General features: G+C 40.5%; 1 protein-coding gene across 1 annotated transcript; it reads right to left on the reverse strand.

Moving 5' to 3' along the window:
* Positions 1-2,770: 2,770 nt before the first annotated feature.
* Positions 2,771-3,499, reverse strand: FTMT (ferritin mitochondrial; the record flags this gene model as incomplete). Its single annotated transcript, XM_080680185.1, has 1 exon — positions 2,771-3,499. One exon carries the CDS (start codon positions 3,497-3,499, stop codon positions 2,771-2,773), a length of 729 nt encoding a protein of 242 aa, XP_080536311.1.
* Between the last annotated feature and the right edge of the window lie 8,878 nt (positions 3,500-12,377).

Consider the following 12,377-nt stretch of genomic DNA (forward strand, 5'->3'; position numbering starts at 1 on the left):
TCTAGAGCTGTGGAGATAGCAATGAACAAAACAAAGTCCCTGTTCCACAGAGCTTACATTCTAGGGAAAGAAGGAAGTGTAAACAAATTTAAAAAGGTGTCAGATAAAGGTAAGTGCTGTAGAGAAAACCAAATCAAGTAAGAGGCTAGATAGTGGTGGGAAATGTGGTGACTAGTTTAGGCTGCATAATCAGTTAAGTCTCTATAAAATGCCACTTGAGCAGGAATCTGAAGGAAGTGAGAATGCAAAAAGATTTGCTTTTAATTATGCTGATCAATCTCATTGTACATTCCTTAAGTTGGCTTCATTTGTTGCACAGGAATCCTATTACATTTCTTCAGAAAATTTCCTCTTTAATTCTTCTAGATGAGTGTTTTTCAAGCTATAGAATGCAAACCATCAGTGTGTCATGGAATTTAGCAAGTCACTATCCACCTTTTGTTAATATAATAGAAGTGAAAGTAAGTAAAATAAGAGTGTTGTCTCCTGAAATCCTTGGGGTGTGTGTGTGTGTGTGTGTGTGTGTTTTCTTATATTTACATCCTGGATAGTGATAATTCTTATTCTATGTTGCTGTAAAAAACATTCAATAACCATTATCCTGAATAATTATTTTATACATTTTCATCTCAAATCTCCTAATCTCCTCCCCCTCTTACTGTCAGTTGATAATACTTTTATTTAACTGAGAATGTGGAAGTAATCACAGAACTTTACACTTTCTCATCACTGAATGGTGAATTTCTGGCCACATCATTATATGACAAAATCATATTTAATTTCTGCAGAGTGTTCCATGCATAGTACTTGAATCTAAACCATGTTGTTGAGTTTGTGCAGTCATGTGAATGTGCCTCTTAGATCTGGGACTACAGGGAGCAAATTTGCCAACTGCTGTGCTCTAAAAGCAATTTGTCTCTTGGTTTGTTTCAAAGTTACATTTCAAATGGATCATTCCCAGTGAATAACTAAACCCTGAAAATGTGGTTAATCAGGCCCATTTCTTGGAGATTTGGGATTCCTCTGATGAGCAACTTTGCCTAGAGGTCTCCCAGACACCCTTGCGGACTTGCAGAACTTTCCTTAGACCAATGCACAACTTTTCCTTTCTTCCTTCTCTCATGATCAGGCTTGCATGGAGTCTGAAGACTCTCCCTGCTTTTTCAGCTCTTTTTCCATTTTCTCTCAAGAGCCTTTCTGTTTCTTACATTTCTTGAACCCTTATTCCTTCTTGACATCTGTTTCTTGGAGGACCCAAACTAACACAGACCTTTAGGTTGTCCACAGATTTTTATTCTGTACAACTAAACTTCTGATTGCTCAACTCTTAGCACAGCATTCTTCTACTGAAAGCCCTTCAAATCACTGCCATTGCTCATTAAATTAAGCCTAACCCCTCCTTCTCACATCCACACTTCACTCCAGCCCATTTTCCAAACGTCATCCAATGCTCTTAGTCTAGTCTCAGGTCTCCTAACTGAATATTCTCCTACTCTTTTTATCATACCTTCTCCTCCCATGCCCTCAAGAAAACATCTGCCCAGCAGATGCATCCTTCATTCTGGATCCCTTCTTGACTTTTCTACCCTATGATGGTTTTTTCCTTTCCATTTTAAAGGCCATAGAAGGGTGTTTTCTGCAGTGTAGTTGCTCTTTTAGGGATGTTAAAAGGAAGGCTATATAGCCCAGTGGTGAAATGCAAGTCTGAAATTAGACAGATCTAGATATCTATATATATAAAAGCGACCAGTTGACCAGTCGCTATGATGCACACTGACCACCAGGGAGCAGATGCTCAATGCAGGAGCTGCCCCCTGGTGGTCAGTGCACTTCCACAGCCAACCTCCCATGGCCCCAGGCCGGCCAACCTCCTGCAGTCCTTCCCCCTGGGTTCAGCCCTGTAGGGACTGGGCCAGATGGCCCCAATGGCCCCGATTGCCAGCCAGGCTAAGGAACCCCACCCATGCATGAATTTGTGCACCGGGCCTCTAGTATTACCATAAAAAAGTAAAAACAAAAAGCAAACAAACAAAAAAAACACAAAAAACAACCTAGCTGAGATCGGATATCTTTGGGAAACATTGAGCTAAACAAAAATAACCAAAGATTTGTTGTGCTTTGTTTTGTTTTTAATTGCAAGACTTCCCAGAGCCCTTAAAATGCTAACATACACTGTGACTTTCTAAGGCCAGCACTGATACCTTACGTAGCTTGTCTTAAATTTATTTGATCACAAAATCTTTTTAAAAAACAGATCATCTCCAGACATTACTGTTTCTTGAGACACACTTTGGAAAGGAGTAAACGTTGTCATAGAATTTTGCATGTCTGATTTTGACAGTACTATATGCATTCTTCATCTTGTTATAGTTATTGGTATATTTATCTTACACATTTTTCCACTTTAGCTTTAGCATAAAGTCTTGAAAATAACAGGCGTTTGTTGAGTTGAAAATCACCAACAATTAGTGAGAATCCATGGTCTGGAATATATTTGGTAACTGAAGAAATTTAGTTTTTACATCTACTTTTAGTCACTTTTTTGCAGTCTTTTTTATACCATAGTATCCTGGGCTTTCTTTCCGGCTGGGAAAATTGCTGGGCAAAAAGCCCTGTTAATATGGACTAACTTCATTTTTTCTGCAAATCACTTTATTAGAGGAACATAGAGGAATATAAAGGTGGAAGTGCCTTTTAAGGGCAAGAAAGTAGGAGACAGTTGATTCTGGGTCCTGGCACACCCTGGGTGGTGGGGAAGGCAGCCTGTGGCTTAGTTCTGATTGTTTTCATTTCCAAGGGTATGTTTGTCAAAAAGGTACTCTGCCAGGCCACAATCTGGGGCCCCCATCGTAATCAAGGTGTGCACGTGGTCACCTAGTTCTTTGATAGATTTCACCTGATCATTTAGATAGTGAGTTTCCAGGAAGTCGCACAAATGGGGGTCACCTTTATCTGAGGCCAGAGAGTGCAATTCCAGCAACGACTGGTTCACATTCTTCTCCAAGAGCAGAGCATACTCCATGGCGTTCAGCCCGCTCTTCCAGTCATCCCTGTCCGGTTTCTTGATGTCCTGCAGGTTGATCCTGCCTCCCCGCTGGTTCTGCAGCCTCATCAGCATCTCTGCGTGCTGGGTCTCCTCCCGGGACAGGCGAAGGAAATACCCAGCGAAGTTGTTCAAGGCCACGTTGTCCCTGGAGAAGTAGTAGGCCATGGACAAGTACACGTAGGACGCATAGAGCTCGAGGTTGATCTGGCGGTTGATGGCGGCCTCAGAGTCCGGGTGGAAATTCTGGCGCACCCGGGAGGGGGCGGAGGTGGACCCGGAGAGAGTCCTGGAGGAGGCGGCTGCTGCCCGGGATCGGAGGGGAGCTGCGGGCCCGGGAACCCAGGGGCTCCTGGTGGCCCAGCGCCGTGGGAAAGCGAAGCCAAGGCGCGCGCTGCGCAGGGACACCAGCGAAGTGCTGATATGCTTGGAAAGGAACAAGACACAGGACAGCATCGCCTTTTCTCTTCAGAAGTGGAGAAGCATGGTCAGGCCCCTGGGGCGTCAGGTGTGAATCAGAACTGGGCCCTAGGCGACTGCGGCTGCGTCACATGCCCCCCCTTTCTTTCAGTGGCGCCTAGGAGTTCGACGCGGGTGGCGGAGGTGGCGCGCACCTGTCGCGTTTGGGCACAAATGACAATGACACAGTTCCATTGATCTGTTCCCTCTATCGTAGGCGCAAGATTTCTTCTCTTGGGTGCTTGTAATTTATTATTTAACCTAAGTTAAGAATGCTGTCCAAAAGTAGCTGCCTGTACTTGCGAAAGAAAGGACTGAGCCAAGCCCTGCTTTGCCCTCCCTCCCTCCCTGAGCTTTTTTCTGTCCCAGGGCTATGGATGGGGAGGCAAACTTGAGAAATAGGGTAAAACAAAAGTCACTACCAATTTATCTCAGAGTAACAGCCCATTCCCAAAGTGAGTGTTTATAAATGGATTTTGTGATTATTTTAACAAATTTAAGTATGGAAATAATTACTGTTCCTGGCCCAGTGACTCTGTTGGAGTGTTGTTCTGTACACCAAAAGGTTGTAGGTTGGATTCCCGGTCAGGACGCATAAGGGAGGCAACCCATAGATATTTCTCTCTCTCTCTCTCTCTCTCTCTCTCTCTCTCTCTCTCTCTCTAAAACAATGAAAACATATACTCTAGTGAGGATTAAGAAATAAAAATAAAATAAAATGACTTTAAAAGTGTATATATTATTGTAGTCTATTGAGAAACTCACAGAAAAAAATTAAAGACATTCCTAATTCTTCCTTTACTCAGAGACAACCATTGTTAAAATGTTGATGATAATTCTCACAGATATAAAAAAAAACAAACATAAAAATATATATCACAGACACACAAAAGTAGAAATATGCTTTTTTATTGGCTTTATAGTGTGGTATAATTGACATATTAAATAAACAACAGATACAACTTTATGGGGTTTGACATATTAAGACATCTGTGGGGAGAAACCAAGATGGTGGCATAGGTAAACACCTAAAATGCTGCCTCACACAACAATTTCAAAACTACAACTAAAAGACAAAATGGACATCATCCAGAACCACAGGAAGGCTGGCTGAGTGGAAATTCTACAAGTAGAAGGAAAGAGAAAAGCACACTGAGATTCACAGGAGCTGCAGGAGGCAGAGGTACTGAGACGCACACAGAAAGGACTGGCAACTGAGTGCCTGGCTGGCTTTTCAAGCAGGAGGGAGACAAAAGCTCCTAACTGCACTGAACTCCAGTTCCGGGAGAGACTCTGGGGACCCAAACTCAATCGGGGAGAAACTGGATTGTCTTGCAGCAGGCGGAACTCGAGGGCGGCTTTCTCTCAGAAGTGCTTACAGCGATTACCGAGGGACACTGAGACCCAGGGGCCTCATAGGGAAGGGCTGAAGGGAAACCAATGCTGTCTGCTCCACCCTGAGACTCCGCCCCAACCAAGCTGAGCACAGAGGCTTTTGTAAGTCTTGTCTCATAAGGGTGTCTCCAGCACAGAAGTTCTCCCAGCATAGACACAGCTGATCCTCACAGCCAGTTGGCCTGGAGGTCAATTCCTCCCAGTGATACCAACAACAATCAAGGCTTAACTACAACAAGACTATGCACACAGCCCACAAAGGGGTGCACCAAGAGTGTCTACCTCAGGTAACTGGAAAGGCTCAGGCACTGGGCCCTATAGGACACCTAGCACACAAAGTCACTCTATCAACTCAGGGAAGCAACCAAAATGCAGAGACAAAGAAACAAATCACAAATGAAAGAAATGGAGGAAAGCAAACGACTGGATATAGAGTTCAAAACCACAGTTATAAGGTTTTTCAAGAATTTTCTAGAAAAGGCCGATAAATTTAGTGAGATCCTCGAGGATATGAAAAAGGATGAACTAGAAATTAAGCATACACTGACTGAAATAAAAAATAATATACAGAGACCCAACAGCAGACTAGAGGATCGCAAGAATCAAGTCAAAGATTTGAAATATGAAGAAGCAAAAAACACTCAACCGGAAAAGCAAAAAGAAAAAAGCATGCAAAAACTTGAAGATAGTATAAGGAGCCTCTGGGACAACTTCAAGCATACCAACATCAGAATTATGGGGGTGGCAGAAGAAGAGAGAGAGTAAGATACTGAAAACCTATTTGAAGAAATAATGACCAAAAACTTCCCCCACCTGGTGAAAGAAATAGACTTATAAGTCCAGGAAGTGCAGAGAACCCCAAACAAAAGGAATCCAAAGAGGACCACATCAAGACACATCATAATTAAAATGCCAAGAGCAAAAGATAAAGAGAGAATATTAAAAGCAGCAGGAGAAAAACAGTTAGTTACCTACAAGGGAGCACCCATACAACTGTCAGCTGATTTCTCAACAGAAACTATGTAGGCTACACGGGAGTGGCAAGAAATATTCAAAGTGATGAATAGCAAGCACCTACAACCAAGATTACTCTACCCAGCAAAGCTATCACTCAGAATTGAAGGACAGATAGAGAGCTTCACAGATAAGAAAAAGGTAAAGGAGTTCATCACCACCAAACCAGTATTACATGAAATGCTGAAAGGTATTCTTTAAGAAGAGGAGGAAGAAGAAAAAGGTAAAGATAAAAATTATGAACAACAAATACATGTTTATCAACAAGTGAATCTAAAAATCAAGTGAATAAAAAAATCTGATGAACAGAATAAACTGATGAATATAATAGAATCAGGGGCATAGAAAGGGAGTGGACTGACAATTCTCGGGGGGAAAGGGTTGTGGGGGGTGCGGGAAGAGACTGGACAAAAATTGTACACCTATGGATGAGGACAGTGAGGCGGGGGGGTAAGGGCAGAGGGTGGAGTGGGAACTGGGGGTGGAGGAAGCTATGGGGGAAAAATAGGAACAATTGTAATAATCTGAACAATAAAGATTTATTAAATTAAAAAAAAGACATCTATGAAACCATCACCAAAATCAAGATAATGAACATATCACCTCCTAAAGTTTCCTCATGACCCTTTGTATTTTGTAATTTCCTTTGTGCAGCTCTCTGCTCCACGTCATTCCAGGCACCCACTGATCTGTTTTTCCTCACTAGATAGATTAGTTTGCATTTTCTAGAATTTTATATAAATGGAATCAGTATGAGTTGTTTTGTTTGTTTATTTGGCTAGGTTTCTTCCAGCATAATTATTTTGAGATTCACCCATGTTGTATCAATCCTTTTTATGGCTGGGAAGTATTCCATTGTGTGGATACAGCAAATTTATTTAACCTTTCACCTGCTGATGTTCATTGTGATTGTTTACAGTTTTGCTATTAAAATAAAGCGGCTATGAACATTCCTGTACAAGTCTTTGTGTACATTCCTATATAAGTCTTAAGTTTTAGCTACTCTAACTGGTATTTCCTTTTAAATTTGCATTGCTAGAATAATTCATGATGCTGAGTATATTTTCACATACTTCTTTGTCAACCGTATATCTTTGGTGTAGTGTACGTTCAAATATTTTGCCCATTTATATGTTGAATCATTTCTTTTCCTGTGGTTGTTTGATTTCTTATAGTTAATATCTGGATCTTTTCTATTATTACTGCTTCTATTCAGGTCTTCTTGTATTATCTGCATCTTACCTCCTCTATGTTATTTTCTTTTATTTCCTTGGGGAAGTCCAATTACCTTTCTAGATCAGTTTCCTCACTTGGAAATTTAGGATCCTACCTACTTCCAGGAGATGATTGAAAAGGTTAAGAGAATGTACATAAAGTACTTATCATAGTGCCTGACACAGAATTGACTCAAAATATTCTTTAATAGTTTTTACTGGATAATTTCTATTTAATTATTCAGAACCAATTATTTTATATTATTCAGTAAATAATACTTATATTATTGCATATGGAAAAAACCTAAACAGCTTATAAAGAATGCTTAAATGTATTATATTGTTGCTATTATGTATGAGTAGTGAGGTAGAAATCATTTTATTATATGGACATATCAAACTTGTAGTTTTGTAGTAAGCTCTCTAGTCTCAAATGAGCATCTTAAAGTGTGCCATAAATAAAGGTGGATGCCTAAGATCTGGTTGTACTTAAATTCTGCTCATAGAATGTGATTGATATTCACCAAGCAATTTCTCATGATTTTCTGCTTCTTTATACCCATTTTTTTGCTTTTATTTCCCCCAAACTTTTGCTATACCTAAAATGTAGTTCCCTAAAGACAGTTTATGAAAATAATTCTTTAGAGTGGTATTAAATGCCAACTGCTGCTACTAGTGTTTTAGGAGAAATGATGCTCTTTATATAAATGCTTATATGCAAGGTAATAAAAAGCATAGATATAAAACCAATGCAAAACATGAAATGTAATGTAAGACAATGCCATAAAACACAATACACATTTAGATAACCCATGTTAGTTTGTAAAAAATGTTTCTTCTTCCCATTAGAGTGTTTATAATATATTTTGCTGGACTTTGAAAATGCAAGGATCTGGTAGGTGTTATTTTTATCCTTTGGAAATTTTGATTCCTAATATTCATAGTAAAATTAATGCTGTTCTGCCAAAAATACAAACCTAGACCATCACCCACATTCCTCACAACTCATTTCTTCCTCAGTTTTTTTTTTTAATAATCTTTATTGTTTGAAGTATTACAGTTGTTCCCTTTTTTCCCCCATTGACCCCCTTCACCCCACTTCCATCCCCTCCCCAGGCCTTCTCTGCTCTATTGCCTGTGTCCATGGGTTATTCATATCCTATATAATAAAGGGCTAATATGCTAATTAGACCAAACAGCCGAACGACCTTCTGGACATCATTGCAGATGAAGCCGCAGCAGCAGGGGCTGAGGCAGAGGTAGTTAGGCACGATCAGACAGGCAGGCAGGCAGAGGGGTTAGGGGCTATCAGGCAAGCAGGCAGGCCAGCAGTTAGGAGCCAGTGGTCCCAGATTGCAGGGATTGAGCCTAAACAGGCAGTCGGACAGCCCCCGAGGGGTCCTGGATTGCAAGAGGATGTAGTCCGGGCTGAGGGACCCCTCCCCCCCGTGCACAAATTTTGTGCACCGGGCCTCTAGTACGCATATAAATTCTTTGGTTAATCTCTTCCCTCTGAGATTTGTCCATCTGCTGCATGCTTCCATGTCTCTGGACCTATTTTCTTCATCAGTTTATTTTGTTCATTAGATTCCACATATAAGTAAGATCATGTGATATTTGTCTTTCTCTGACTGGCTTTCTTGCTTAGCATAATAATTTCAATTCTTCTTCATTTAAAAAAATGTTTTAATTCTTACCTGAGGATATGTTTTTATTGATTTTTAGAGAGGAAGGAAGAGAGAGAGAGAGAGAGAGAGAGAGAGAGAGAGAGAGAGAGAGAGAGAGAAACAATTTTAACGACTTTTTCTCTTCCCTGTATACCTCTCTTAGCTTTTATGATTCTCTGGGGTTCCCTTCACTTCCTCATGAAATTAATCTTTAATGGTCCCATCAAATATATTATCTACTCTGTAAGGTCTTATATAACCTCATTTGGAAATTCCTTACTTTTTTTTTGTTGTTGTCTAAGTACTTTGTTTATACTGAGAGACTATCCTATCTAATAAAAGAGTAATATGCAAATTAACCATCACTCCGTGACAAAATGGCAGTGCCCATAGCCACAAGATGGTGGCGCCCAGTCCTCTCAGCCCTGCCAGAGTCCCCCAGTCCCAAGGGGGGCTGCCGCTGAGAGCCGGGCAGCCCCAGGTGTCCGGCTGGGAGGCGCCAGTGCCCCCATGCCACCATCCCCTCCCAGCGGCAGCCCCGGGTGTCTGGCTGGGAGGCGCCCACACTCCCACAGAGCGATTCAAGTACTGACGATTCTACCAACGAAAAATTTAAGAGAAAGAGAGGACAGAAAAGGAATAAAAGGAGAAAAGAAAGGACAAAAGATGAAACATCAAGAAAAAGAAAGAGAAGGAAAAAAGAAAGAAACAATCACATGATATCACCTTTCCAAGGTCTCATGAAATTCCTGTTTAAGGAGTTTATTTTATGACACTTTTAGTTTGGGTTTACATTTTTACTGGTTTCTTAAGACCATGGCAGGTACACTGTCCAATACGTTTTTTTAAAATATATTTTATTGATTTTTTACAGAGAGGAAGGGAGAGGGATAGAGAGTTAGAAACATCTATGAGAGAGAAACATCGATTAGCTGCCTCCTGCACACTCCTCACTGGGTATGTGCCCCCAACCAAGGTATATGCCCTTGACTGGAATCGAACCTGGGACCCTTGAGTCTGCAGGCCGACGCTCCATCCACTGAGCCAAACCAGTTAGGGCTGTCCAATATGTTAAAGAAAAAGCCCTATCTAATAAAGAGGGGATATGCAGGGGAGGGCATTTGGGGGTGACTGGGCTTTCAGGGGAGAGCAGTTGGGGATGATCGGGCCGGCAGGGGAGCAGTTAGGCATCGATCAGGCTGGCAGGGGAGTGGTTAGGGGGTGATCAGGCTGGAAGGCAGAAGCGTTTAGGGGCAATCAGGCAGGCAGGCGAGCAGTTGGGAGCCAGCAGTCCCAGATTGTGAAAGGGATGTCTGACTGCCTGTTTAGGCCCGATCCCAGATCGGGCCTAAACAGGCAGTCAGACATCCCCTGAGGGGTCCCAGATTGGAGAGGGTGCAGGCTGGGCTGAGGGACAACCCCCCCCCCCCAGTGCACGAATTTTGTGCACTGGGCCTCTAGTCATGTTATAATTGTGTGTATGTATATGTCCTTTAGGACAGAGATGTCATCTAATTTCAGTGATTTTGGATATGAGCGAATTGCTCTTATATTTGTATTTATTTTTTAAGGGCAACTTATTAATTTATTTTTAATTTTCACTCAATGAGTGAGGATATTTTTCCCATTGATATTTTAGAGAGAGTGGAAGGGAGGGAGTTGGGGGGAGAGGAGGGAGAAACAGAGAAACATCCATGTGAGAGAGACACATTGGTTGCTTCCCACTTGTGCCCCAACCAGGGCCAGGGATTGAACCTGCAACTGAGGTACATGCCCTTGACTTGGTGCAAGATGGACAGTATATAATTTGCAACTTAGGAGATAATTGATTTGAATTGGGTCAAGGTTTTGAGTCTGCTTTATAGCTCTAAAGAATGTAATGAGTGTTGATGTCCTTGCTTGCTTTAATATGTTACAGTTTAAAATCTTATGAAATAATAAAATGCATAAAACATACATGTGCTGGCCTGTATGTATGCTTGGAGTAGCTATTTTAAGTGCTAGAACCCTTCGAGGATGCTGCTTCCACCAAAGCTGTGGTTTGCCCTATTACTCAAGTTATGTAACATGGGGTTCTTTCAGTCAATGGGTTAGACATAGAAGTGAAAGGGTCAATCAGTGTTTTTTTTTCAGTGTTTCTGAGGCCAGTTCAATTAACTAGAGTCTGCTAATACTATTTAGTGACCACCATATCTTGGAGGGGTAAAATGAATCCTTAGGAATTTATAAATAAATCCTTTTCTCAAGAATCTCATTAAAGAACCTTATGACTTCGCAACCCCACTTTGAGAAACTCATTATATGGAAAATGTGGTGCATAAAGAGTACATAAATAAGAATATTAATTTAATTGCAGTGTTGTACATAAAAATAAAAAGCTGAAAGTAAACTGTCTCTCCTTGGAGTATTGATGAATTACTGGAGAGTCATAAAGTGGAATATCATACAGCCCTTAATAGGATAAAGTGGTGTTCTCTTTGTGGCAATATGGAGATATATCCATAAGATATTTTAAATGGAGAAGCCGTGTGTGTATGTGTGTGTGTGTGTGTGTGTGTGTGTGTGTGTGTACACAATCCTATATTTGGAGGGACCAAAAAAAGTGTACATGAAAGTGTATACACACACAAGCACACATGAAGAAGAGGAAGCAAAACATTTCTAAACAGTAGACTGTCAGAAAAGTTGCACCAGCAGGCACCTATACCATAGTAATATCCGACCATTGCAAGTGGATAGATTGGAAGAGAGGAAGATGATGATTTAATTTTGTTACACGTTTTAAAATAACTTGATTAAGAGCAATTTCACTTAACCACTATTTAAATCTTTTTTTAATTAAAAATATAAAAAGAGGTTTTTGAAGAGGTCAGGTAATCACAGATGAGGTGAAATGTACCTGTAAAAAGAAAGCTTTAAACACAAACAAATGACTCTACCCAAGTCATGTATCTGTTGAGAGTAGCTAAAGTTGTGGCACAACGGGAGAAGTGTGGGGGTGACCATAAGAAATAGAATAGCCAACCACTCAATTATCTAGGGAAACTGGGATGGCGATGTTAGGAAATATTACCAGAGAATTAAGATGGAGGAGGTATGAGAAAGATTAGGAACAAGGGAGCTTGCTGGAAGGGGGAATGACGATTTGTGATCATCTAGAATGTAGATTTTAAATAATAGCCCTAGAGTCTGTTTTATGGTTATAGGTATTGCAGTGGTTTTGATATTAAACCACATTTAAAAAACATTACTCATGTTTTATCAGCATATACTCACAGCAATATTTTCTATCATTCTTATTATTAATTGGCCCACCTTATTATGACATAATATAGTTAAGAAAATACAGGTTTTATTTTTTTTCTGGGGCAAAAATAATATAAATTTTAGTTTAATAACCTTCACAAAAATTTCTTGTTGCTTTTGCACGTGAATCAATTTTTGTCTAAAAATCTGCAGTGAATTTTAATAAATCAGAGTTTTGTGGTTCATTTAAATTATAAGCCCAAAGCTAAGTTGTGTATTTTTCTTCCTGATATAGAAAAATGGTGTTATCAAACTTCTCACTCACTGAATTGATGACAT

This window comes from Plecotus auritus, assembly GCF_963455305.1.
Source record: "Plecotus auritus genome assembly, chromosome: 7".
Taxonomy (NCBI): Eukaryota; Metazoa; Chordata; class Mammalia; order Chiroptera; family Vespertilionidae; genus Plecotus; species Plecotus auritus.